Genomic DNA, 26,348 nt, shown 5'->3' on the forward strand with positions numbered 1-26,348 from the left:
TGAAATACCTCAGAATCAACAGAACAAAAGAAATGAAAGACCTCTACTCTGAAAACTACAGCACTCTGAAAAAAGAGATTGAAGAGGATATCAGAATATGGAAAGACATCCCTTGCTCCTGGGTAGGAAGAACCAATATAGTGGAAACGGCCACATATCCAAACTGCTATGAAGATTCAATGCAATTCCAATTGAAATTCCAACAGTATACCTCACAGACCTCGGGAAAACAATCCAAAAATTCATTTAGAACCAGAAGAGACCTAGAATAGCAAAAGCAATTCTAGGCAATAAGGCAAGGTGAGGGATATCACAATCCTCAACTTGAAACTATATTACAAAAGTACTGGGATAAAAAAAAATCCATGGTATTGGCAAAGAAACAGAACTGCGGATCAGGGAAACCAGTTAGAAGATGCAGAAACAACTCCAAACGCACTCAGCCACCTCATCTTTGACAACAGAGCCCAACACCCTCACTGGAGGAAAGATAGCCTCTTTAATAAATGGTGCTGGAAAAACTGGGTTTCACCTTGCCAAAGATTAAAATTAGACCTATGTCTTTCACCATGAAGTAAATTAAAATCAAAATGGATTAAAGATCTAAATATTATAACAGAAACACTAAACTGGCTGGAAGTGAGGTAAGGTAGAACAACTGAAGACATTGGCTTAGGAAAAGATTTCACGAATAAAACCTCAGTCTCAGGTGAACTAGCACAAAGAATCAACAAGTGAGATCTCTTCTTATTAAAAAGCTCCTGCACAGCAAGAGAAACGACCAACAGTGTGAAGAGACAACCCGCAATGTGGGGAAAAAATTTTACCAGCTTTTCCTCAGACAAAGGTCTACTATCTAGAATATATAAAGACCTTAAAAAAATCAGACCACCTAAATTTAAAAACCTAATCCAAAAATGGGCATTTGAAATGAACAGACATTTCTCAAAGATGTAGAAATAGCAAATAAACATATGAAAAAATGTTCAACACTGGTCATTCAAGAGATGTAAATGAAAACAATGCTGAGATTTCACCTCACCACAGAAATAATGGCTGCTATCAACATATCAAAGAACAACAAATGGTGGCAGGACTGTGGAGAAAAAGGAACTGTTCTCCACTGTTGGTGGGAGTGTGGACTGGTGCAACCACTGTGGAAATCGGTATGGAGCTACCTCAAAGAACTAGTATTACCCACCTGCAGCCTGGCCTCCCAGCCAAGATTGGACCAGTGAGGAGTGGAGCTGCCCTGGTGCCTGCAGCACCACCCCAGTACATGCCCCCCCACCTCTGGCCTCCTGGCCGTGCTTGTACCTGGATCCACACCTCACAGGGGATCATAAAGGCCATTGTCCTGAGCTCCAACAGATAGAGCAGAAGTGAACAAGAGAAAGAGGGCCTCTCTCCGGCTCTGTGATGAAAATTGAAGCCCACTGGAAAAAAAGAGAATCTCTGCAATAAAGGCATACCAGACAACCAGACTTGGTAAGGTGGAGGGATCACCACTTCCCATCAGAACCTGGACTATCTTTTAGGGGAAGGGAAGCTGGAACCTGCAGTAGAACTTTACAGAGTTCAACCCTGCAGGAGATGAGGGAGCTCAACATGGGTCTTACAGACAGAAATCTGCCAGAATCTCAGGGGTCTGCTGCTGACTTGCTGAGACTAATTGACACTGCTGCTCACCTTGTCTATTGGGACAGCAGAGACATACCCTGAAGGAGGCCCTTCATTTTCATTTTTTATTTTCAAAATTATTTTTTTCTTCTTTTTAATTTTTACTTTTATTTCATTCTACTGATCAAATTTTTCTTGTTTTTCTTTTTTGTCTTTTCTTTCTCTCTTCTCTCACTCTCACTCTCTCACTCTCCCACATTGTTCTTCATCTCCCTTTTTGTTCCTGTTCCTGCCCTAATTTGGATTTCTTCTTTCTTTTTCTTTTCTTCTCTCTTTTTCCTTCTCTCTATTGTCATTAGTTTTATAGGAAAGTGAATGCAGTTTCTAGTTTTCCTGTTGCTGTTAATTTGTTCTGTTCTTGTCTTTGTTCTTTCCTTCTGTCTTTTCCTCTTGTCTTCAACAATTCCCTAGAATTTGCGTGATCTTCTGTGTCCTCTGGCTTCAATTCTAAACTTTCCCTATCCTACTTATCTATCCCTCCCTCCCTAACTCCTATGTCCCCATCCTGAAGGGTAAAGTTGCTATATTGAAGAGTTTATTCACTATAAACATATTTTGGGCTGGTCCTCAATTTTGATTTTATTCACATGGTTAAAGGTGATAGATTAATAACTACCACAAATTGTCATTTCCTAAGCTGTGCTTGATACTATTGTTGCTGAATGCATCACTTGGGCTAAGGTTTTGTGATTGATCTAATCAGTTATCCTTCCTGGTATACAGGAAATGAGATTGCCCCAGAGTCATTAGAGACTCAAAACCTAAAGACCAGCTATACCTGGAAGACACCTCTGAGAAGCAATAATTGCATAAGGGTTCTAAATACAAGCAACAAAGATACCTATAATAAGCAATATCAAAGTATCAATGCAGGAATTAAAGAAAGGACAGTACCAACAACAAAAATAGAAATGAGAAGACATTTCAGCAAAGCACATTCTCATGATTTCAGCTCACCAAAGGCAAATTCTGGAGGAAGCAAGGTGGAAAAGTCTGATAATCAACCACCTGGACACCCTGAACTGATAGGACAGGAAGTAACAATATAGATGAATGAGGCTCTAGAAAAATTCAATAAAGAAATAATTTCCCAGATAACTACAGAGATGGTAAGCAGAATGAAATACATGATTAGAGACTGTAGAACAGAAATGGATTTAAAAAAAGATGAGTTCAGGATCATGATGGAAACCATGAATGCCCAGCATAGGAAAGAAACGGAAACCATGAACACCCAACATAAGAAAAGAGTGGAATCCATGAAACAGTTTCAAACAGATATCCAGAAGATTAAAAACTAAATTGAAAGTATGCACAGAAGATTAAGAGAATGTGAAGATAGAATATCAGATATAGAAGACAGGATTGGGATTAATGACCATGCAAACAGAGGTTTCTTCAAAATAGTAAGGGGCCACAAGGAATGAATCCAGAAGCTTCTAGATGATGCAAAGAAGAATAACATAAGACTGACAGGAGTCCACTAAAAAGCAGGAGCAAGTACAATTGACAAAAAACTGTTCACAGAAGTAATAGTAGAAAACTTCCCAGCTGAGGTAGAGAATTTTACATACAGAAAAGTGAGGCATATAGAACTCCAAATAGCCATGATCAAAAAAAAACTACACCTAGGCATATAATAGTCAAGATCCCAGAAACCCAATTGAAGAACAAAATCCTACAGAGAAAAGAAACATCACATACAAAGGAAAGCCCATCAGAATCACAGCAGACTTTTCAACACAAACCCTCAAGTCAAGGAGAGCCTAGAGTGAGGTATTTCAAGCCCTAAGAGAAAACAACCTCCATCCTAGACTGATGTATCCAGAAAAACTATCTTTCAAAATTGATGGGGAGATAAGATACTTCCATGACAAAGAACACCTGAAAAACTTCATGAATATGAAACCAGGACTCCAAAGAATTCTAAATATCCTAGAAAAAGACAATGAAGTTCACAACTCCATGAAGCCCAACAGATCAAATCCATTAAGAAAGGCAAGAAATTAAAGGGAGGGGGGGAAATAAAAAAGAGCCATCAACAGGAAAATAATATGACAAGGATAAGTCAATACATATCAGTTATAACCATCAATGTTAATGGCCTCAATTCACCATTCCAAAGAAAGAGACTAGCAGAATGGATTAAGAAGCAAAATCCAACAATATGCTCTATACAAGAAACACACCTAGTTCAAATAGAAACTCATAGACTGAAAGTAAAAGGATAGAAAATGGTTCTCCATGTGACAGGAACCCAGAAAAAAGCACAGGTAGCTATCTTATTTGCAGATAAAGTAAATTTCAAACCAAAACTAATTAAGAGAGACAAAGAAGGTCACTACATCCTTGTAAAGGGAACAATCCAAGAGGAAGAGATGACAGACATAAATTTGTATGCACCAAATACTAATGCCCCCAACTATACAAAACAAATATTAAGGGACATGAAAAACCAAATAAGTACTAATACTAATGTAGTGGGGGACCTCAGTACCCCACTGTCACAAATACAAAGATCATCTAGGCAAAAAAAAATCAGTAACAAAATACTAGAACTTAACCAAGCTTTTGAACAAATGGACTTAATAAACATCTTCAGTGTGTTCCACCCCACAAAATCAGAATATACATTCATTTTGGCTGCACATGGGTCATTCTCCAAAATAGACCACATGCTAGTTCATAAAACATGTCTAAATAAATGCAAAGGAATTGAAGTTATCCCCTATATATTATCAGACAATAGTGCAATTAAACTGGAGATCAATAGCACAAGAAACCACAAGAACTTCACAAACACATGGAAATTGAATAGCACATTCCTGAACAACCAATGGGTCAGCGAGGAAATTAAGATATTAGACAGTTTTTACAATTAAATGATAATGCCAGTTCAACATACAGGAATCTGTGGGACACAATGAAAGATGTTCTATGAGGCAAATACATAGCAGTGAATGCCCACACTAGGAAAACAGAGTGAGATCAAATAAACAATCTAATACTGAATCTTAAGCTTCTAGAAAAAGTAGAGCAAGACAAACCCAAAGCTAGTACAAGAGGGGAAATTACAAAGATCAGAGCAGAAATCAATGCAATGGAGACTAACTGAATGACACCAAAAATCAATGAATCGAAGAGATGATATTTTAAAAGAATAAATAACATTGATGAACCGTTAGCCAACCTAATCAAAAAAAGGAAAGAAAAGGATCAAACCCATACAATTAGGAATGAAAAAGGTGAAATCACAACAGATCCAGCAGAAATCCATCAATACCTACTTTGAGAACCTGTACTGTCATAAGAATGAAAACACAGAAGAAAGGGACAGATTTCTAGATACATATGAATTACCAAAGTTGAACAAAGAAGATATAAAAATTTTAAACACACCAATTACAGTCAGTGAAATTGAAAACATAATTAAAAATTTACTATCAAGGAAAAGCTCAGGTCCTGATGGATTCACTGCTGAATTCTACAAGACATTTAGAGAAGAACTATTGACCCTACTTTTTAAATTTTTCAATGAATTTGAAAGGGAAGCAATACTTCCAAATTCATTCCTAGAAACAAGTGTTATGTTGATTCCACAACCAGGGAAAGACCCAACCAAAAAAGAGAACTATAATAGAGAAGGGTGGAGGGGGTGAAGGGAGGCTAGGGAATGGGGAAAAATAAGACCCAAGATACATCATGTACAGGTACAAGTACCAATGATAAATGTAAATGTATTGTATACCTAAAATGTACCAATAAAAGAATTTAAGGGAAAAAAAAGAGAGAACTACAGGCCAATCTCCCTAATGAACATAGATGCAAAAATCCTCAACAAGACACTGGCAAACAGAATACAGAGGGTCATCAAGAAGATCATATACACCCTGACCAAGTCAGATTTATGCCAGGGATGCAAGGATGGTTCAACATACATAAATCAATAAATGTAATACACTATATTAACAGAGTCAAGGACAAAAACCATATGATCATCTCAATACAAGTAGATAAAGCATTTGACAAAATCCAACACCAATTCATGATAAAAACCCTACAGAAAATTGGAATACAAGGACTTTATCTCAACCTGATTAAGACTATCTGTGAAAAACCAATAGCCAACATCATACTAAATGGTCAAAAACTGAAAACTTTCACACTAAAATCAGGAAGAAGACAAGGATTCCCACTATCACCACTCCTGTTCAATATAGTTCTGGAAATAATACCCACAGCAATTAGAAAAGAGAAATAATTAAATGGAATAAAGATAAAAGGGAAGAAGTTAAACTGTCATTATTTGCTGATGATATGATATTCTACATAGAAGACTGAAAAAACTCTGCCAAAGACTTCTAGACTTAATTGACAGATTCAGTAGAGTAGCTGGATACAAGGTCAACACTCAAAAATCAATAGCTTTCTGGTACACAAATAACAGACTCATTGAGAGAGAAATTAGGGAAACAATCCCTTTCACAATAGTATCTAAAAAAATGAAATATCCTAGAATCAATCTAATGACGGAAGCAAAAGATGTCTGCATTGAGAACTACAACACTCTGAAAAAAGGGATAGAAGAGGATAAAAGAAAATGGAAAGATCCCTTGTTCCTGGGTAGGAAGAACCAATATAGTGAAAATGACCATACTTCCACAACTGCTATACAGATTCAATGCAATACCAATTGAAATCCCAACAGCATATTTCACAGAACTAGAGTAAACAATCCAAAAATTCATTTTGAACCAGAAGATACCTAGAGTAGCAAAAGCAATTCTAGGTAACAGAGACATGGCACAGGGTATCACAATCCCTGAGTTGAAATTATACTACAAAGACACTGTGATAAAAACAGCATGGTACTGGCAAAGAAACAGACCTGAGGATTAGTGGAATAGATTTGATGATGCAGAAACACCTCCAGACATACTCAGCTACCTCATCTTTGACAAAGAGCCAACCATCCTCACTTTAGAAAAGATGGCCTCTTTAATAAATGGTGATGGAAAAACTGGGTTTCACCTTGCCAAAGATTAAAACTAGACCCCTATTTTTCACTGTGCACTAAACTAATATTGAAGTGCTTTAAAGATCTAAATATTAAAACAGAAACACTAAACTTGTTGGAAGATAAATTACATAGAACTCTCAAGGACATTGGCATAGGAAAAAAATTTATGAACAAATCCTCAGTAGCATGGGAACTAGCAGAAATCAACAACTGCGATCTCATCTTATTGAAAAGCTTCTGCACTGCAAGAGAAACCACCAACAGAGCTAAGAGACAACCTACAGTGTGGGAAAAATTTTTTACCAGCTGTTCCTCAGACAAAGGTCTACTATCTAGAATCTATAAAGAACTTTAAAACATCTGTCCTCCCAAATTTAAAGAACCAATCTGAAAATGGGCGTCTGAAATGAACAGATATTTCTCAGACAAAAAAGTAGAAACAGCAAATAAACATATGAAAAACTGTTCAACATCACTTGTCATTTGAAAGATGCAGATGAAAACAATCTTGAGATTCAACCTCATCCCAGAGAGAATGGCTGCTATGAAGAAATCAACCAATAACAAATGCTGGTGGGGTTGTGGGCAGAAAGGAACCCTTCATTTTTGGTGGAAGTGCAGACTGGTGCAACCACTGTGGAAATCAATATGGAGATACCTCAAACAACTAGGATTAGAAGTCCCATTTCATTCAGCTACTCCTCTGCTGGGTATCTTCCCAAAAGAGTTAAAAGAATAATACCACTGTGATATATACACACCCATATTTATACTGGCACAGTTTGTTAACTAAAACTTGGAAACTGCCCAATTGCCCATCAACTGGAGACTGGATAAAGAAAATGTGGGGTATGTTTTTCCTAAAATGGAGTACTACTCAGCCATAAAGAATGAGAAACTAGAGACATTTATCACTAAATGGATGCACATTGAGGCCATAATCTTAAGTGAAATAAATAGGACACACGTGTGTAAATACCAAATAGTTTCCCTGGTGTGAGAAACTAAAAGTGTAAATAAGGACTAAAGTGTATAATACATAATGTGAAATATGAAGAAAAGTGGCAAAGGGGAAGCGGAATTGGGGTAGGGGAAAGGAAAGTAGGGAAAGAAATAAATATGAGAAAATGAAAAAAATGGAAACAAAGTCTTTGTAAATAGAGAGAGGTAGAGGGGCTGAAGGGAAGGCAGGGGCTTGGGGAAATATACAAACCAGATATGTTACATAAAAGTACAAATTCCCAATAATGAATGTCAGCATATTGTATATATAAAATGTACCAATAAAATTAATGAATTTAAAAAAATGGAACAGATGCTGTCTAAGGCCCTTAGCTGCTTTCATGCACATGCAGTTGTACAACTACTTAGTTTAGGCATATCTCTTAATCTCCAATTTTGTGATCACTAGTTAGCAATGAAACTGTGTTGTCACCTAGTCTCCACTCAAAATTAGAAACAAAATAATTTCTTCATGGGTTTTTTTTTGTAAAAAGTATAACCATTAAAAAAAGTAAATCTGTCCTGTCTTATGGGGCGCAATGTATTCTTCTACAATCTTTTATAGAATTAAACAAAATGTTAGAGGCCATGGAATTAATGCAAAGATGGGCTTAGGCTGATACTCAGGCTCATCTGAGGACTCCCTGTTCAGTGACATTCACATTTGAAAGGGACACAGCCAGAGAAAACACACTGCAACAAACCACACAGTAGCAAGCACTTAGGAAGATCAAAGGATTTTGCTAATTCAACGTCCCTTGCCAACAATCCAGAACAAATTTATATTCCTGGTCTTTTCTTGTTCTCTGGAACTAATATACTGTAGTTTACTGATTGAGAAAAATTTACTCAGCTAATAGTGCCAGTGGCAAAATTTTACTATAACAAAGGCCACAAATATTTTTTACTAATCATACAGTAGTCTGGTTTGTGAAGACTGCTTCTCTAAGAGACACTAAACTATTATTAACCAACTGTGGTTTAATACATTTTTAAAGGAGGTGTTTCTAGTATCTAAGTTGAAGCTCTTTTTCTGATAGCAAATTTAGAACATGACGAGATTACTGAAAATTCTAGTTAAGTAGTACATTTAGTGGAAAAGATGATATGTTAATGATTCTTTAGACAGAATGTCACATTGAGGTGGCAGTGCTCTGTTGTTTAAAGTACCTTCACATAGCCTCATTCAACACTGACAGGCTTACAAAAGGAGCACTTTGGCTTGCTCAAATGATTTTACATAATGTTTTACACAATAAACCCGCATACATAACCCTAGCTTTCCTAATACTCCAAGTCTCAACATGTTGGCAGGAAGATTACAACAGGTAGGAATATCAGAAAAGTAATTGACAGACAGGCACCTTTGATCTTGTGTCTACAACATACATAAACTGGCTCCCAGAATTTGTTTGGCTAATGGCATCTAACAAGAGCTCGTCATTTATGCAGCAAGTAGAAAATCCAAACAGAGTCTGGCTACAGTGGCAAATGGCAGCCTATAAGAAAGTCAGTTGTGTTATCATATCCACAGCTGGTCAAACATATTCCTTGTCTCCAGGTTTGCTGAGTAGAGGGAAAGAACATGTAGACCCAGGAGTGTCCAAAGCAAAGAGAGATGAAGCTCTTGAAGACCACTCATTCCGTTGAGTTTAGCCTCAGCACTTGGTTGATCCTCAAACTAATCCTGCCAAATCAGACCTCAAAAAAAAAAAAAAAAAAAAAAACACATTTTGAGCATTCCCTTAGTAAATTCAATTCTTGATACATAATGGGTTGGTAATTTTTCTGAAATTGCCCCATTTTTATAGTCTCAGTAACAGCAAACATATAAACCAGAGGCTTGCAGTAATAACAGAATTCAAGATACAACAAGGACCTAGAGATCTAGAGAAGAAGGTTCACGTGTTTCAGGGCTGGTATGTTTCAAGCCATTTCAACATAAAAAGCTATAGCAATTTGAGAGGCATCTCTGGTAATGATCAATTAATGGACTTCATTACATTTTGCTGTGATTTGTATGGAATCTGTTCACTTTGGTAGTTCAACACAAAGACACCCAATTCCATTAATACACTATGCAGCACTTAAATATTTGTTCATTTGAGGATTTTACTGTGTCTAACCCCTGATCACAAAATGTCCACAAGAAGTGAGAACTATTACTTCCTCCTTAAGGGTACTGAAACACAGAAGAGTTGAGTGCTTTCACCTACTACCTTAAATTATATGAAAAGTGGTAAGAAAGTATAAAGGATATTTGTTTTCCCATGGTAAGCCACAGTCCCTAACTATACTCTCATACAACTAACTCCCTGTCATTCTGCAACTTCCCACCAAGTTGGAAACTCACAGAAAAGAAGTAAATGAGCTGGGAATTTAGTTTAATGGCACCACACCAGCCTTGAAAAATGCAAGGTCCTGAATTCTATCCTGGGTACTTAAAGGAAAAAAAAAGGAAACAAATTAATACACTGAAATGCCACTTAACATCTGACGTACATTTTACAATATACAAAGTACATATATGATTTTACCTCATGTGTCACCCTCAAAAACATTCAGAAGTACTGAAGATCAGATAAGTTAAACTTGCTTGAGGTCTGATACCTTCTAAGTAGCAGAGTAAGACCAAATCCCAGGTCTTATAGTGCCAACTTTAGAGAAGTTTGCTTAACTCACATTATTCTCTTTATAAAGGTAGGAGAGCACAGGGATACATTCTTTACTTCTGTACTCTGAACTTCTAATCACTGTTCCGAATGTAACAGATTTAAGAATTACTATTTCAGGAGGGTAGGTCCTGAATACCTAGAAGAAAATTTTATATATATATATATATATGTAATATATATAATATATATAATCTTTTAGGTATATAAATATGTATTTTATATATTTTTTTCACTTGCTAGCAACACACTAGAATTAGTAATCACTCAAGCATTAGCTACCTGGTATTTATCATTCAGAATCATCAATTCTTCAGAAATGGGAACAAAAATATTAAATATTTTTGGTATAATTTTCCCAGTATGTTATTATTTTCCAGAAAGGAAGGTATTGAAACATACAAGGACAAAATGTACCTTTAGAATAACTGAAATTATGGGCAGAAACATACATACTAACTTACCCTGAAATTCCTACTTTTGCTTATAAGAGCAAATATTATAAATAGTAAACAAGTAAATAAAAATGAATAAGCTACACTTTTATTTATCTCTATCTTATCAAACTAGACTATACTATTAGCTCCTTCTCACTTTGCTGTCCTATAAAGGCAAAGGACTTTCTATCATACATCTATGTTGTGTATGTACACACACACACACACACTTTTGATTCAGATTCTGGTTAAAATAACCACAGAGCATAATCAAAGTTATAGTGTTTATTCTTTTGTTTTTGTTTCACTCTGATAGCTTAGCTTTACTGAACTTTAAGAATTATTATTTTATTGTATGGAATATTAATAAATTCTTGCTGACTGAAAAATAAAATGAATAGACTAAAGTGTGAACCAGATAAGTGTAGGAGGAAATATAATTTCTTTCATAAACTGCATATGAAGTTCCTACTATGTATTTCAGAAGAGCCTTTAAAATACTAGTGTGGGAGTGGAAGTGTTGACATTTTAAGTGTGACTAATTCTAGAAAAAGACTGACATTTTCTCAAATTTATCAAACTTTAGTAGTTAACAATATATATCTTTACAAAGAGTCAGTGACAAAAAATTTTAACCATATAGACTTGAACTGCAAAATTAACACTAATCACTCACTTAAAAACATATCCCAACATTTGATAACAGGTAAAAAAAACACATTAAATAGGTGAAAAATAATTTCAAGGTAGAGCAGATCAAGAAATCTATGCATTGGGGCCGGGGATTTAGCTCAGTGGTTTCGCCACATGCTATGCAAGCGCAAGGACCCGAGTTCAATCCCCGGTACAAAAAAAAAAAAAAAAGAAATCTATGCATAACTCATTGCTGTATTAAAGTCAATGCCTCAGAATACAGATAATCTGAAAAAGAAGTTCTCTTCTCATCCTTTTACCCTCGAGTTAAACTTTGGAAAAGCTAGAAAGAGAAATAAATGGAGATGCTCTTTAAGCTCAGAGAGTCACATGAATACTTCAAACTTCAAATATCAAAAGGGCCAACATGAATAATCCAAACTCATTTAGAAGATTGAAACACATTATTTGAAATCCATAGAATCACCTCACCTCTCATATTCCCATCAAACATGACCCTAACAAGCCACCTGAACAGATGGATCCTGTTAAAGGGCAGTTCATTTTTCCTCATACCTAGTGAATACTCAAAGCTGTGTTACCAGAAAGGCATTGCAGTTACCAGCTTATTTTGATAATAAAAAGCTTGAAATAATTTTAAAATCCAACAATTCAGGGACATCACATAATACCAATGACTGAAGTTTTCATAGGAAGCCTAACTGCTATCCTTAGAAAGACCTACTTACAAAATTGGCACTTGGCTTGTATCTAGGAACCTGTATTTCAGAAGGGTGTCTATCATCACCTATTAAGAATGGGTCATTGCGACTACACTGTACAATGTGATTTATACTAAGTAACTTATTTACTTTTGAGCAACTGGAATTTTTGTATAGGTTAGGCAGAGGGTGCTTTCACAAGGCACCCCCAATAAAAAACCTAGGAACTCCAATCTCTAATGAAATTTCCTGGAAGACAAAATCCTACCTGTGTTGCCTTAATTTGTTGCTGGAGGAATCAAGGGTTTTCTGTGTGACTCCCCTGTGAGAGAATAGTGAAAACCTAAAATACCTGGAGTTTTCCAGACTTCAACTAATGTTCTTTTTTCCTTTGCTGATTTTGCTTTGTTTTCTTTCAGTGTAACAAAGTGTAATCATAAATTCAAGTATATGTCCAGCTCTGTGAGTCCTAATGAAATAAATAACCAGAGAGATGGTCTTGGAGATGCTCAACATAATTCTAAACCTCTATATTGGGCCCAGAGCCTTCTAGAGATCCAAACCCAAATACTTGACACCAAATACTTGATAAATTTTTGATCACTTTGAACTCAAGTCTTAAACTGAAATCAGTGCCTGTCCTTTTACTTGTGGTCCCCCTCTTGGTTAACATAACCACTGCCCACTTGGTTACTACAGCCAGAAATCAGGTAACTGGGATGCATTACTATAATTCTTTTCCCAGCAACATTTAATCCGTCACTAGATTCTTTCAGTTCATTGCTCCATATCAGGTTACCATCACTTTACATATCACTCTCCTGCATTATTAGCTCTGGCAAACTAATTCTCCACATTAATAATTAAGTTATCTTTCTAAAATACAAATATTTGTATGTTCGTTTAGAGCTTAAATTATTCTCATGGCTCCAACTATCTTCAGGATGATGAATACATTTCTTAATTTAGCCATCAATCCCTTAATTATCTGGCCTTACTTTTTGACCTCCTTCCTTCTCCCCATGCATAAATTAAGATAAAGTTCTTTCACAAGGCAAGACCACAGGCTATTTCTGGCTTCCTGGGCTGATTTTATTTTAATTTCCCTTTTCTGTGCTCCTGCAGCACCCTGTGCTTTAGACCATGAGAGCTCTGACTCAGTTCCTTGAGCATAGTAGATACCCAATAAATCCTTGCTGAATGGCTAAAGGTTAAATGAAAAGGAAATATTATGAAGAATTTCCTGTTTTTTCAAAATCTTGTTTGCTGATATCCTACCATTTTAATTAAATACACCTAAAAGGTAACAACAATTACAAAATTACCTCAGTTTCTGTTGATAACTGTTATACTCCAGTACCTATATTAGGTATTCCCATTTGCTCAAAGTCTGATATTAGGTCAATCAGTTTCCATCCACTTTCCCTTGTCTCTTTTGAGGATTTGGGATTATAAGAAAAAACATAAAGACCTTCAGGTAATGCTAGATAGGTGAAGCATGGAAACAAAGTAACAATAAGTAAAACTTAAAGATTACCAAACAATGTGAACAAAAATGTCCTTTTCCCAAAAGGAGTATCTGTCAAACTGCTCCAGAAATGGACAGTGTTTTGCATACATGTTTGCTTTTATGTAACAAGTAAGAACTGGAATATTGCTTTGGGCTCTTCTTTAAAAATACTTTAATTTTTTGACACCAATGAAATGTGAGAACTTTCTGCCTGACATTCTATAAGAAAGAATGGTGAGTAATAGAATGAACTAAGACTAGAATTTTTTAGGAAAGCAGGTTTTACTAAATTTTTTAAACTTCCATGTCCTAATTGCACTGCTTATTGTAACATGTTGCACAACATTAATAGATTAATAGTAAAATTACATTCTACTTGTCAGGCCAACACCAGCTTCTGTCTGTTAAGTGGCCATTTCTTTTCTCCTCACTGTCAGTTCTGCTTTCAACTTCCACAAGATGTGACATTCAACCAATATCTATTTGACCAATTTATGTGGCAACAACTTTTCTAGAAATGAAAGGAGCCTTTCAGGGATTTATAAAGTGCTGAGTTTGCTGTCAGGTTACTCTGCTGATAAAATACTGATAAATACTAAGGAATTATTCTGGAGGAAGAGGAGAAAGTGGAAGGGAAAACTTTAAGAGCGTGGAAATCCCACAGACTAAAAGTTAAAGGAAGCTAATTGTTTAGTTGCCAAGGTGTGAGGACTGGGGAATGAGAGTGTGGTTAAAAGAATTAGAGATAACTGCATTATTGAAGACTGATAAATAGTCTTAGTCATAGAAGTTCTAGTCTTCCACTTGGAACTAAAATTAGGAGTGCTGGGCCAAACATATAGGACAATGAGAAACAAAACAAGGTAATATGTACTATGCATTAATGTACTTAATCCTCAAAACAATATCTTTGGGGAGCTTTTACTTTCCTTGTTTTTAAATGTGAGTAAGCCCAAATATCACAGATCTGGTAAGTGGCAGAGCCTGGATTCAAACTCTAACTCATCATCTTCACATTATTGTTATTCTGAAAAATATTAAAAATAGTTCTAAGCAAAGAAACTATCATAATTACGTGGCTGAAATAGCTTGAGAAGTGAAATGTAAACTTCATGGCACACAAGATCAGAGTTTGAAACAAAGTGGGCCAACCAGAAATTCTTACAGTGGAAAATCAGGGGACAGACCATGCTAGTAATAGCCAACTTCCCCACAGTGGCAATGTGATGGAGTGCAATATATAAAACAGAAAAGAAGTAGAATAAACATACAGATGTACACTAGCTCTATCATTATCAGTATATATATCTGACTCTCAGTAATGGTAACAGTGGGGCCAGAGATGTAATTACATCTACAACCTACAATGAATGGTCTTTTTTAAGCATAATAATAGTAAAACAATGAGAATCAAATTGCAGTGTTAAAAGCCTTATTTCTCTTTAAACGTACAGTACTAACAAATTTGTGGATCACTTGAGAAGAGATAATAACATCTAGCATGCTATGATGGAATTTAAAAACCACAGAGGATAACAGAACTTTCTTTTGTTCTACAAAATTACTAATTAAGAGGAAGCTCCCCTGCTGCCATTCCAGGCTCCTAGGGCAGAGAAGGTGAGCTGGTCCCAGCACCCAGAAGGAAGCTCCCCCGCCGCCATCCCAGGCTCCTAGGGCAGAGAAGCTGAGCCAGTCCCAGCACCCAGAAAGAAGCTCCCCCACTGCCATCCCAAGCTCCTAGGGCAGAGAAGCTGAGTCAGTTCCAGCACCCAGAAGGAAGCTCCCCTGCCACCACCCCAATCTCTTATGGCAGAGGAGGTGAGCCGGTCCCACCACCTAGAAAGAAGCTCCCCCGCTGCCATCACAAGCTCCTAGGGCAGAGAAGCTGAGCTGGTTCCAGCACCCAGAAGGAAGCTCCCCTGCCACCATTCCAGGCTCCTAGAGCAGAGGAGGTGAGCCGCGTGGATGCCAGAAGCATCCCCCCAATGGGAAAATGAGAAGACACGTAAACAAGCCTCAGAAGAAGACTTCCGGATCAACTACAGCAACCCCAAAGGGAAATGAGATGGAACAATCTGATACTCAACCACCTAGACTCTCTGAACTGGCAACAAAAGAGGATCTGGGAAAAATGAAATCAGAAATAATTACTCAGATAACAGGAAAGATTGTGCTCCTGGTGCAAGACATGATTAATAAATCTAGAGAGGACACAGATTAAAAAAATAGAGGATCTGAGGAACATGATGTAATCCCAACATAGGAAACAAATGGAATCCATAAAACAGATACAAACAGATTTCCAAGAGATTAAAAACTCTATCAAAGTCTGTGCAGCAGAATGAACCAATGTGAGGATAGAATTTCACATATAGAAGAAAAGATTGCAATTAGTGAGGAGGAAAAGAAAAATTGCTTTAAAATTGAAAGGGAACATGAGAAATCAATCCAGCAGCTGCTAGATGATGCAAAAAAGAATAACATAAGACTGATTGGAGTCAATGAAGAAACAGGAGAGAGTGCAGATGACATTAAAAAACTCTTCACAGAAGTGATGGCAGAAACCTTCCCAAGGAGGGGAAAAGAACTTGACATACAGATAAGTGAGGCATATAGGACTCCAGCTAGCCTTAATCAAAAAAAAAAAAATCACACATAGGCATATAATAGGATTCCAGAAATCCAACAGAAGAATAAAATTCTACAAGCAGTGAGAGAAAAGCAACAAATGACATACAAAGGAAAGCCCATCAGAATCACAGCAGACTTCTCAATGCAAACCCTCAAGGCAAGAAGAGCTTGGAGTGATGTATTTCAAACCCTAAAGGAAAACAGCTTCCAACCCAGATTGATGTGCCCTGAAAAACTATCTTTCAAAATTGATGGAGAAATAAGATACTTTCATGATAAAGAGCACCTCAGGAACTTCATGAATACCAAACTGGCACTCCAAAAAATTTTAGACAATACCCTAGGAAAAGACAATGTGGATCACAACCCCAGGAAACCTAGCAGAATGAATCCACTGGGGGAGAATCCAACAAAAAGAAAAAGCCACGACAACACTTTTAAAACTTTTAACTTCATCTCCCTAATGAGTGTATAATTCAATCTTATTATTGTACTGATTAGTATTTTTCTGATTGTAGAGTTGCACACCTTTCCTTGTGCTGTACTGGCTATTTATCATCTTCTTATGTCTACTTTTTAATTGGGTTGTCCATTAATGAGCTGCAAGAGTTCTTTATATATTCTGGTCATAGGTTATATGCATTGTAAATATGGTCTGTTTAAGGACTACTTTTCATTTTAATGATGTTATTTAAAGTTCTAAATTTTGATGGAATCTCATTTATCAAATTTTTTCTTTTATACATTAGTTTTTTGTATCCTAGGTAGTTCTTGCCTACCCTAAATTCATAAACATTTTCCTTTATAATTTCTTCTTAAAGTTTTATACTTTTAGGCTTTCATATTTAGGTTCATAGATTCCTTCAAGTTATTTTCATGTATGGAAATAAAAGGTTGAGGTTAATTTTTTATATACAGATACCAGGTGTTCTAGTGCCGTTTGCTGAAGACACTATCTCTTCCTCGGCTCTTGAATTGAGTTTATATTCTATAAAATGCTAATGTTAAATAATCTTTCAGAACTCAGTGGACCATATATGTGTGGTTCTATTTCTAGATTCTCTGTTTTATTCTAATGATCTATATGTCTTTCCTTACACCAACACTGCCTTGATTACTGTAGCTTTAAAAGAAGTCTTAAAATTAGGTACTAAATGTCTTCCAACACTGTTTTTTGTTTGTTTGTTTTTTGTTTGTTGTTTTTTGTTTTTTAACTTTTCTAGCTCCTTTGTACTCCTACATAACTTTTAAATTTCAATATCCAATTATTAATTTATAGCAAGCATACACAGACCTGAATTTTTATATATACCTTGTGTTTTCTAATCCTGCTAAATTCAAGTACAAGTTCTAGGGGCCCCTAGAGATTTCTTAGTATTTTCTCTGTAGATGATCATTTCATCTACATATAAAGATTTTGCTTCTACCTTGCCAATCCTATCCTAATTGTGTCATTTTATTGCCAGACTATTTTGGTGGGGCCTAGGTTTCAAAGTTTAATGGACAGATAAAGAGTAAGCATATCTGCCCTTGTTCCCCACCTGAAGGAGAAAGCATTGTATCTTCTCCAGTCATATAAGGTGTTCTCGCTGGAAGTATGGAGTACATGTCTTTGATCTGTTGAGAAGGTTCTGTTCTACTTCTAGTCTCCTGATAGCTTTTACCATGAACAGCTGTAGAATTTAGTCCAATACTTTTTCTCCAACTAGTGACAGGATCATATGGCTTTTGCGTTTTCTCTGTTTAAATGATGACTTTTGGGGGTGGATCTTCCAATGCTGAACCAACACTGCCATCCCTATAATAAAACCACTTTCTACATCCTGCCAGATCTGACTTCTAAGAGTTTGTTTTGTTAAACAAATTTCTATCTATGTTCATACTTTTTCTTCTATTATCTTTATCCAGTTTTAGGATTAGCACAATGTTGAGTTCCTAAAATGAGGGGAGAAGTGTTCCTTCTTTTTTCTGCTTTAAACTTTTGATATAATTTATCAGTTAAAATGTTTATGAGCCTGCTGTGGTCATATAGGTATGTTTTCAAGCTAGGAATATACTTTCTTTAATAGGTGCTATTCAAATTTTATATTTCCTCCAGAGTTAGTTTCATTAATTTGTCTTCCAAGGTACTTCTTAGAAATTGTCAAATTTATTTCAAAAAAGATTTTTGTAATATGCTTTCTATATCCTTTTAAATTCTGTAAAATCTGTGGTAATGTCTCCTAGAACTTAATATTGTAATTTAAAAAATTTATAACTGATATTGTGTAACAGGACGAAAAGGTCTAAAGGAGCAGGGGAAGTAGGAGGGGTAGGGGAAAGGAAAAAAGGGAAAAGAAAAAATATGAGAAAAGGAAAAAAATGGAAACAAGGTCTTTGCAAATAAGGAAGGGTCGAGGGGGTGAAAGGAGGGCAACGGAAGGGGAAAAAATAATAACCAAGATACTCATGTAATGGTACAAGATCCCAATGATGAATGTAACTGTATTTTTTACCTAAAATGTACCAATAAAGTTAAATGGGAAAAGAAAAAAGAAAAAGAAAAAAAGAAGTTGGTAGGAATAAAAATGTCTGTAAAGTTGATGACATATTTCCATGCAGGCTCTTAGATAACCAAGATAATATTAAAAATTATTTTTATAAATACAAAGTCTGTTATTGTCTATGTATGATAATTTAAGAGGTTTTCTTGGTCAAAAATTATATATGTAGTATTAACTGTTATGATGAGTCATCTAAAATAATTGTTTTTGGCTAAAATTAAAGGTTAAATTTTCTATGTCTAAAACAGTACAGGTTTCTGAAATCTTGAGATGCTCTTGGTTAAACTTACAAAACTATATTTAAAGGCTAAAGTTTTATATTTTACTAAATAAATTTCTTGTGTTCTCATCATTAGACTTTTGGATATTAAAAAGTGAGCATTTAAAAAGTGAGCTTTAACAGTTAAAGAATATTTAAATGTTGACCTGTAAAATGTTTTCAATATTCAGTTCATGATTGATTAAACAGCTCTCATCTTAGTTTATAACATAATTTATATATTTAATCTAAAAACAAGCTATGCTGTGAGCCTAAGCTTTAAAATTAAGGTTATAGAATTAAGACTACATAGGTTTAATAATACAAAATAAGTAATAGGTGCTCTCTTTTATACAATATATGTTTAGACCTTAAATATATAAAATGATCAAAATTTTCATCTCTTTAAATTTGGTTCCGATATTTAAACTTGATTTATATCTATTGGCTTTGATTAAACATTTTTGTTATTATATAAATGAGATACACTTGTATATTTGGTAACAAATGTATTTACAGTCATTAACACTGTTTCCTAAACATATCAGAGGTGTAAAAATTTCCTTAATTCTTGTCAATATAGTTGCACCTTATAAAACCTGTTAAAAGTTTTTAAAATTTGTCTGAAAAGTAAAAACTAAATATGTAAAGATTTCTATATAGCTGTGATAGTAGTTATTGCTAACCACATGATATATCTTTGTTTCTCAAGTATATAGGCCTTCAAATATACAAAATTTAAAAAAAATATTATCACACTGTTAACTTTCACCTAAAGACATTTATCGTGATGGATTTTTTCAGGCTCAAGCATCTGGCTTTCCCTTACATGTTTTCCAGCTACTTATGATAACTGTACATGCCAATAAATTTGAGACAGCCAGACAGATGATACAGATTCATTTTCAGGCTTGTGATTGTATGATTGTTATGTAATTGTGTTATAACAGTTAGAGATACCTAAACCCTATGCAGTCCAGACAATATTACTCTAATAATTAGAGATTAGACATTAATAATCTATAAAATATATCTATAAACAAATACATTCTACTTAAATATCATTCTGGTAACAAAAAATAGTTAAAAGATAACAAATTAGGCAAAAATTTGTATATCATTTAATATTTTATAGTTAGATAAAGTTAACTGACTTAAAAGTTATTCTATACTAAGCTGAAAAATTAAATGTGTTTCAGAGACAATGACCAAACCTAATGGTTCTAATATAATAATGTCATCATGATTTCTATGCTAAAATAAAATACCTTAAATCCCAAAGTGGGGCATTTTAAAATTCAAACGGCCACTGCCAGGTTTTTAATAAGAGGTTATGATAAATAAGATAAAAAAGAAATTAAAAGGCTATAAGTACAGAGATATAGTTTTGATGTGAGAAGACTTTGTGTTATAAGGTTTTTACTCTGCCTCCCAAAGAAGAGACAGAGAGAAAGAGACAAAACTAAAGGCTCAAATATATTTTTAAAAGTTTGTAGAAGATATAGTTTATAACTATAACTATAAATATTTGTTTGTTTGTTTGTTTTGAGCTTTTACTATTGTTGCTTTGGTTGAGCCCAGCCTGTTTCTTCTAAAAGCTCCTTGTTGCTCTAAAGAAAGTAGAGGGCTATAGTCCTGATGCTCAGATCGCCACTTATTCCTCCCCAAGTCCCAACTCTCCTCTTTGGTCTAACTGGTGCTTTCAGACAAAGACTATAGCTTTCATTTCTGAGATTGACACTAGATATAAGTCTTTCTATATAATTAACAGAGATGCTTAAACTAATAATGAAAAATAAGGCAAAACTGCCTCCAACAGTTCCAACTTCTTTTGGAGACACTACATATGTGGCCTAACCAGAGTTTCTTTTCTTTATTTCTTTCCAAAAATATAACTATGAGTAGCACAATGTCAGGAGCCATTCTACATAATTTTGGGGAAAATAATTTCATAATTAAATTATGATTAAGGCTGTCTGAGGCCCAATGTCACCTTGCCTGTGAGCTGGCTATGGCATACAGAAACAAAGCTCCATTTCACCTCTGGTCATTGCTGAGCCCTCAGTGGTCCCATGTTGCTGTGACACTTAAGGGCAAGATTACATCAGCTGAAGACATCTTGGTTCTTTGAGAACCAAGTAGTTAAATAAAGAAAAGGAGAAAGGATTCACCTGAAGGGGGGAAAATTTCTTATCAGTTTAACTCATCTCACCTACTGTTATAAGAATCATTTTGCTCATGTCACCATCCTTATCAACATAAGCTCCTCATGGACCTAAGATCCTCCTCACCATAAGATCTTCATGAATTTAGAATTACCACTGCCCTGTCAGTCATCTGATACTCCCTCCAATTATTGTATGAACCCAATATATATTGCCAAGCTCAGAGTGTCTTTTCCTTTGCCCACTCTGAAGCACTGAGCTCCCAGTCCTCCATGTACTTTAGAATTACACAAGTCTTTACTGACTTTCTTTCTTTCTTTATCCCTCACCATCCTTCTTTCTAGGCAGTCAGAGGATTGATTGCCCTCTGGTAGCTCAATGTCTACTCTACTCCAACTACAATACTGATATAACTAGCCTTCTCTTCTAGATGTTTAGCAACTAAAGTTTAGCGACCAGAACTAAAAAAAAAAATAACTTGGGTAAAAAAGATAGCAAATATTTTGGCCATAGCCCTCAAAGTTCAACAAAGACCCAGGACATGAGGGGACTTTTTCTACAAGATCTTACAACTTTAGTGAGTCATGCAACCTCCTAAACAGAAAGCTTGTTAGACCTCAAAAGACAAAATTTAACTAACATACAGTGTGCCAAAAAAGAGGGTCACCCATGATGTCTTCCATGCTGCTACAAAAAGTCACATGGTCAAGCAAGAACTGTGATAACCAACCCAATACCATCTTCAGTTGGAAATGTGCTAACCAACCCAACTCCATTTTGAATCTTACCACCATTGTGTGCTTGTGCTTAGACAAAGCATCCAAAACCCACATCCTGTTTGGGAGTAAACTTGCTGCAGTTGCAGGATGTTTTGTAGCTCACCTAGTGTGTGAAACTTCCTTTTGCCTCCCCCCCCCCACTAACCTGGCATGGTTCTGCTTCCATAAAATTCTGCTTGCTCCCCCTGAGCCCCCCCCAACTGAAGGCATGATTTAAAAGGAGAAATCAAACTGCTTTTAAGCACTGAAAGAACTTTCAGGGCACTATTCCCATCTCAGTCACTGGCTTTAATAAACGGACTCCAATCTGATACAGAGTGTGGCACATCTCTATTGTTCCAACTCATCCGTAACAGAATATGACCTATCCTGGTGGTTGACACTAACAAAAGAGCTAAGAGGGTGTATACAGTGTTCCAAACATAACCCCTAAAGAACCTTAACTGACCTTGATAAAAAACAATAGGTTAATTTTAACCAGCAGAGGTCTCACTTTAACTTAGTCTTAAACATCCAGCAAAAAATATAACCAAAAGTTATATAAAATAATACTATAATAATAAAGGCTAGATATAAAAAGGGGCTCCAATCACTGACCTCTGCTGACAGTTTCCAGCTACACCTGTAGCTGACCACTGTTATGGTTTAATGAGGCTAAAAAGCCACAATAACAGCAAGAAAATCACAAAATCTTTAAATTCCTTAGCTAAAATTGTCCTGCAAAACCACCAAACTCTCCATCTTCTTATTACTAAAACTAAAGAGACTTATACACTAATAAGTAAAATGTATTGTCTTTAAATAAGTAATTTAAATCTGGTAAAAAAAAATATCAGACTTATAGATAACCTCAATCAACAAACAGGCATAAGAGCCAGCTGGTTACAATTGCTATTCTAGTCTTTTGAAAACATTGTCTAGATGTAGCTCTTTTTCTCAATCTGCCTTTCCATTCTTTTGCTCATGCCTTAGTTATACATGCTTTAATCTTTTGAAAAATGTGTTTATCTCACCTACAGGCTGCCAAACTCCAAGTAATCATACAAATAAAATCAACAACAAATGTGCCAGACTCCTCTTACAAGATTCACTAAATCAGCCTTATAATGGGTGTTTATAACTGCTAAACTACAACATGACTTCAATCCACAGCCCCTTAGATTAGCCCTCTGGAAAAGGCCCCTAACTACATTCTCCTCTACATTGACTCTTCGCTCTTTTAATCTAGCTGCTCAAAGCAACTAGATAAAAATTTCATCCATTCTCCCCTAACCACAGTTAGAGATACCTCTTCAAAGGGAAAAATAATATAGACAGAAAAGTTTGATAAAAAAATAATATACAGTCAAAGAGAGATTTGGATCTCAAAAAAGTCAGCAAAAATTAAAGATATCAATATTGCGGTAGGAGGCACCTCTAAAAAAAGGTCAGACCTCCCTCATGATAAAGATAAAATGGCCAGACCTGTGTGCCTCCCTAAGGGATAAAAAATAATTTAGAGTTATAATATAATTAGCATCACCTGGTCCAAAAAGGTCCAGCTAGGCGTCAGTCACCCAGGTAGCTGACTACAACATCCAGACCCATCTCTGCAAAAATGCCTTTGTTCTTTCCATATAACCTTTCCACATGACCCATTTCCCTATTGGATCAATATTAGCTAAGCAGCTTATAATTCTATAGGTTGACTACAGTTTGACCCATGTTATACCCACATTGTAACTTTCCTATTTAAATTACCCCCCAAAAATGACTTCCATGACAACCCACTAGAGACCCCTCTTGTCTCTCAAATGCTGTCTAAATAAACCTTTTCTACTCTCAACCTTTGTTTTCCTTTGTAATTTGTTCTTTTAAGAGACACAAACTAAACACATTTAACATCTAAAAGGTTGAGTTATATTTCTCCCATATGCCTGCAAAGACCAAGAGAAGGCTGGACACAAGCAGCACATAATACAAACACAGATCCTGTGCACTCATCTGCCCTCCAATCTGCTCAGAGCCATTCAGAGTAGAGACAGCAGCATGCAGACACTCTTCAGCTCCAACTCCAAAAGCTAGGTTTAGAAATTTATGGAGCTTTGGGTCGTGTTCCAGACTTGCCAATAGACTACACAAGTGAAAGATTCAGTGAACACTCAGGATTCTCACTTCACATCCCCAGGTACAGAATTTAAGTCAGTAAGTAGGAGATAGTAAGTATAGCCACTTGCTGACATACCCAAGTTTCCATCCAAAACCACAGAGAGGCAGAGCTCCATACCCTTCATGTTCTATGCAGCTTCTTGTATTTAAATAGAGGTGAAGGAGACCTCTGGAGTCCAATATGAATACCACCAAAAGGAGGAATATCAAACCTTTTATTTTATAAATGTGATTTCTTTTTATAATTGCCAGGTAGGGGAGTATGTGTGCTTATGAGTACTTATGAATGCTATTTATCATTTTTACTTCTATGGTATCTTACTGTATCAACCAGTGTTTACTTGAGAAACAGACTTAATTCAAGATATATAAATATATAAGAATTTGCAGGATTGGCTTGCAATGGCTGCCCACAAAATCAGATGTAGAAGAGTGTAAAAAGTTTGTCTGCATGCTGGAGATCCAAAGGATCTAGTCAAAGTCCTGGAGCTCACTGTAGTGTCCCATTGGAGTCTGTATCAGGAGGCCAAAGGGTCTACAATGAAAGGCTGTAGCATCTGTGCTGGAAGTCTGGAGAGTCTGTGTTGGAAGCCAGGAGATGACATCCAAGATGAAAGTGAAGCCTGGAGTTCCTCCAAAGAAAAAGAAGCAAGCCTTCTTTCTTTGTTTCCCTTTTATGCCATTTAGGCACCAACCCCATTGTTTGCTGTCACTTACACCCAATAAATCTCAGGAAATCATAAGTAAATCCCCTCAGCTACACCCAGAAGTATGCTGATCCAGTTTATTTGACACCATCAGTTAAATATCACACTTACTATGTCATATTATGTTCTCCAACACTAAGTGTTGCTTCATAGAGTTTGCTAAATTTATGCTTCTGTTAGTTAATTGGATTCAATCTTTCTGTATCTTCTCTCACTTTCCATTTATATTCCCTCCTCATATCCTCTTACTTACCTTCTCTCACAACCTCTCAAATCTGTCCTCCTTCTCTCCTTCCTGTCTCATCTACAGCCATTCCTTTTATTCTGACCACTAAGCCAGCTATAAAAGTCAAGAGAACAGAACTTTTAAAACAAGTTTAAATTTTAAATTCTATATTTTTAGGATGTTGTTTTATTTCTGGTATGTGCTCTCCTTTGCAATGCAGTGGTAGGGATATAATGTAGTAGTTTAAATAGGTTTAGTATTTGCTTTCATGCTGAATCACACTAAAAGCCCATCATGGGGAAAGAGCCACTTACTGAGATCTCTGGAAATGAAAACTTCAATAAATAAAATTAAAAATTCAATTGAAGGTATTGACAGTAGGCAAGATCAGTCAGATATGAGGACTTGAAGACAGGTGGATGAACTAGAATATTCAATCAAAAAGAAAGATAAACTACAAGAAACAATTAAAAGATTATCCAAAACTTCTACATAACTCCAAAAGAAAAAATGTAGAATCATCAGACTCACAAAGAGCATTGAATATAGACTAGTAGCATAAATATTTGTTCAATGAAATTTTTCAAAAAATTTCCTAAATCTGGGGAATGTGATGGATACTCAGAAGAAGAAGGCAATCACAACCTCAAATACACATGACTAAAAAAAGAACCTCTCCACCACACATCATAGACAAAATGCCAAAAACTCAGAACAAAGAAAGAATATTAAAATCTGTTAGAGAGTTCTGCCAAATTACCTGTAAAAAACAAACACATATGAAAAAGAGCAGATTTCTCAACAGAAACCTTAAAAGCTAGGCAGGATTGGAGTAAGCCTTTTCAAGCCCTGAAAAGAAGTAACTATCAATGCATATTACTATATCCTCCAAAGCTATCCTTCAAAAATCAAAGCCTAAATAAGTACTGTATGCAATAAAAATAAACTAAAAAATGCATGATTATCACACCAACACTGTGGAAAATACCTAAGGGAATCATAAACAGAGATGAGGGGAACAATACCCACAAGGCCAAGAGAAAAAATAAATTTCACTGGAAGATTAGCTAAATGAATGAGAAACAGGAATAAATTATGCTCTAGAAAAGTGTAATGACAAGAATTAGTACATAATTTTAATAATAACACTCAATGTAAATGGACTTAACTCTCCAATTAAAGAAAGTAAAATAGCAGAGTGGATCAAAAAACAA

General features: G+C 35.6%; 2 protein-coding genes across 2 annotated transcripts in view; one reads left to right on the plus strand and one right to left on the minus strand.

Annotated features, from left to right (window-relative positions):
• Nucleotides 1-26,348, plus strand: part of LOC110347169 (profilin-2-like) — a 182,385-nt gene that overhangs the window by 138,250 nt on the left and 17,787 nt on the right. The gene's annotated exons all lie outside the window — the stretch shown is intronic.
• The window catches only part of Mtmr8 (myotubularin related protein 8), a 115,645-nt gene that overhangs the window by 72,254 nt on the left and 17,043 nt on the right, over nt 1-26,348 (minus strand). The window contains 4 exon segments of the mRNA XM_087208118.1: nt 9,067-9,201; nt 10,385-10,513; nt 13,492-13,649; nt 14,752-14,956. Of these exon segments, the coding sequence (XP_087064244.1) occupies nt 9,067-9,201; nt 10,385-10,513; nt 13,492-13,649; nt 14,752-14,956 (627 nt within the window).

Source organism: Heterocephalus glaber, unplaced genomic scaffold (assembly GCF_053883595.1).
Source record: "Heterocephalus glaber isolate CG9 unplaced genomic scaffold, H.glaber_assembly_v1.0 deba00000936, whole genome shotgun sequence".
NCBI classification, from domain to species: Eukaryota; Metazoa; Chordata; class Mammalia; order Rodentia; family Bathyergidae; genus Heterocephalus; species Heterocephalus glaber.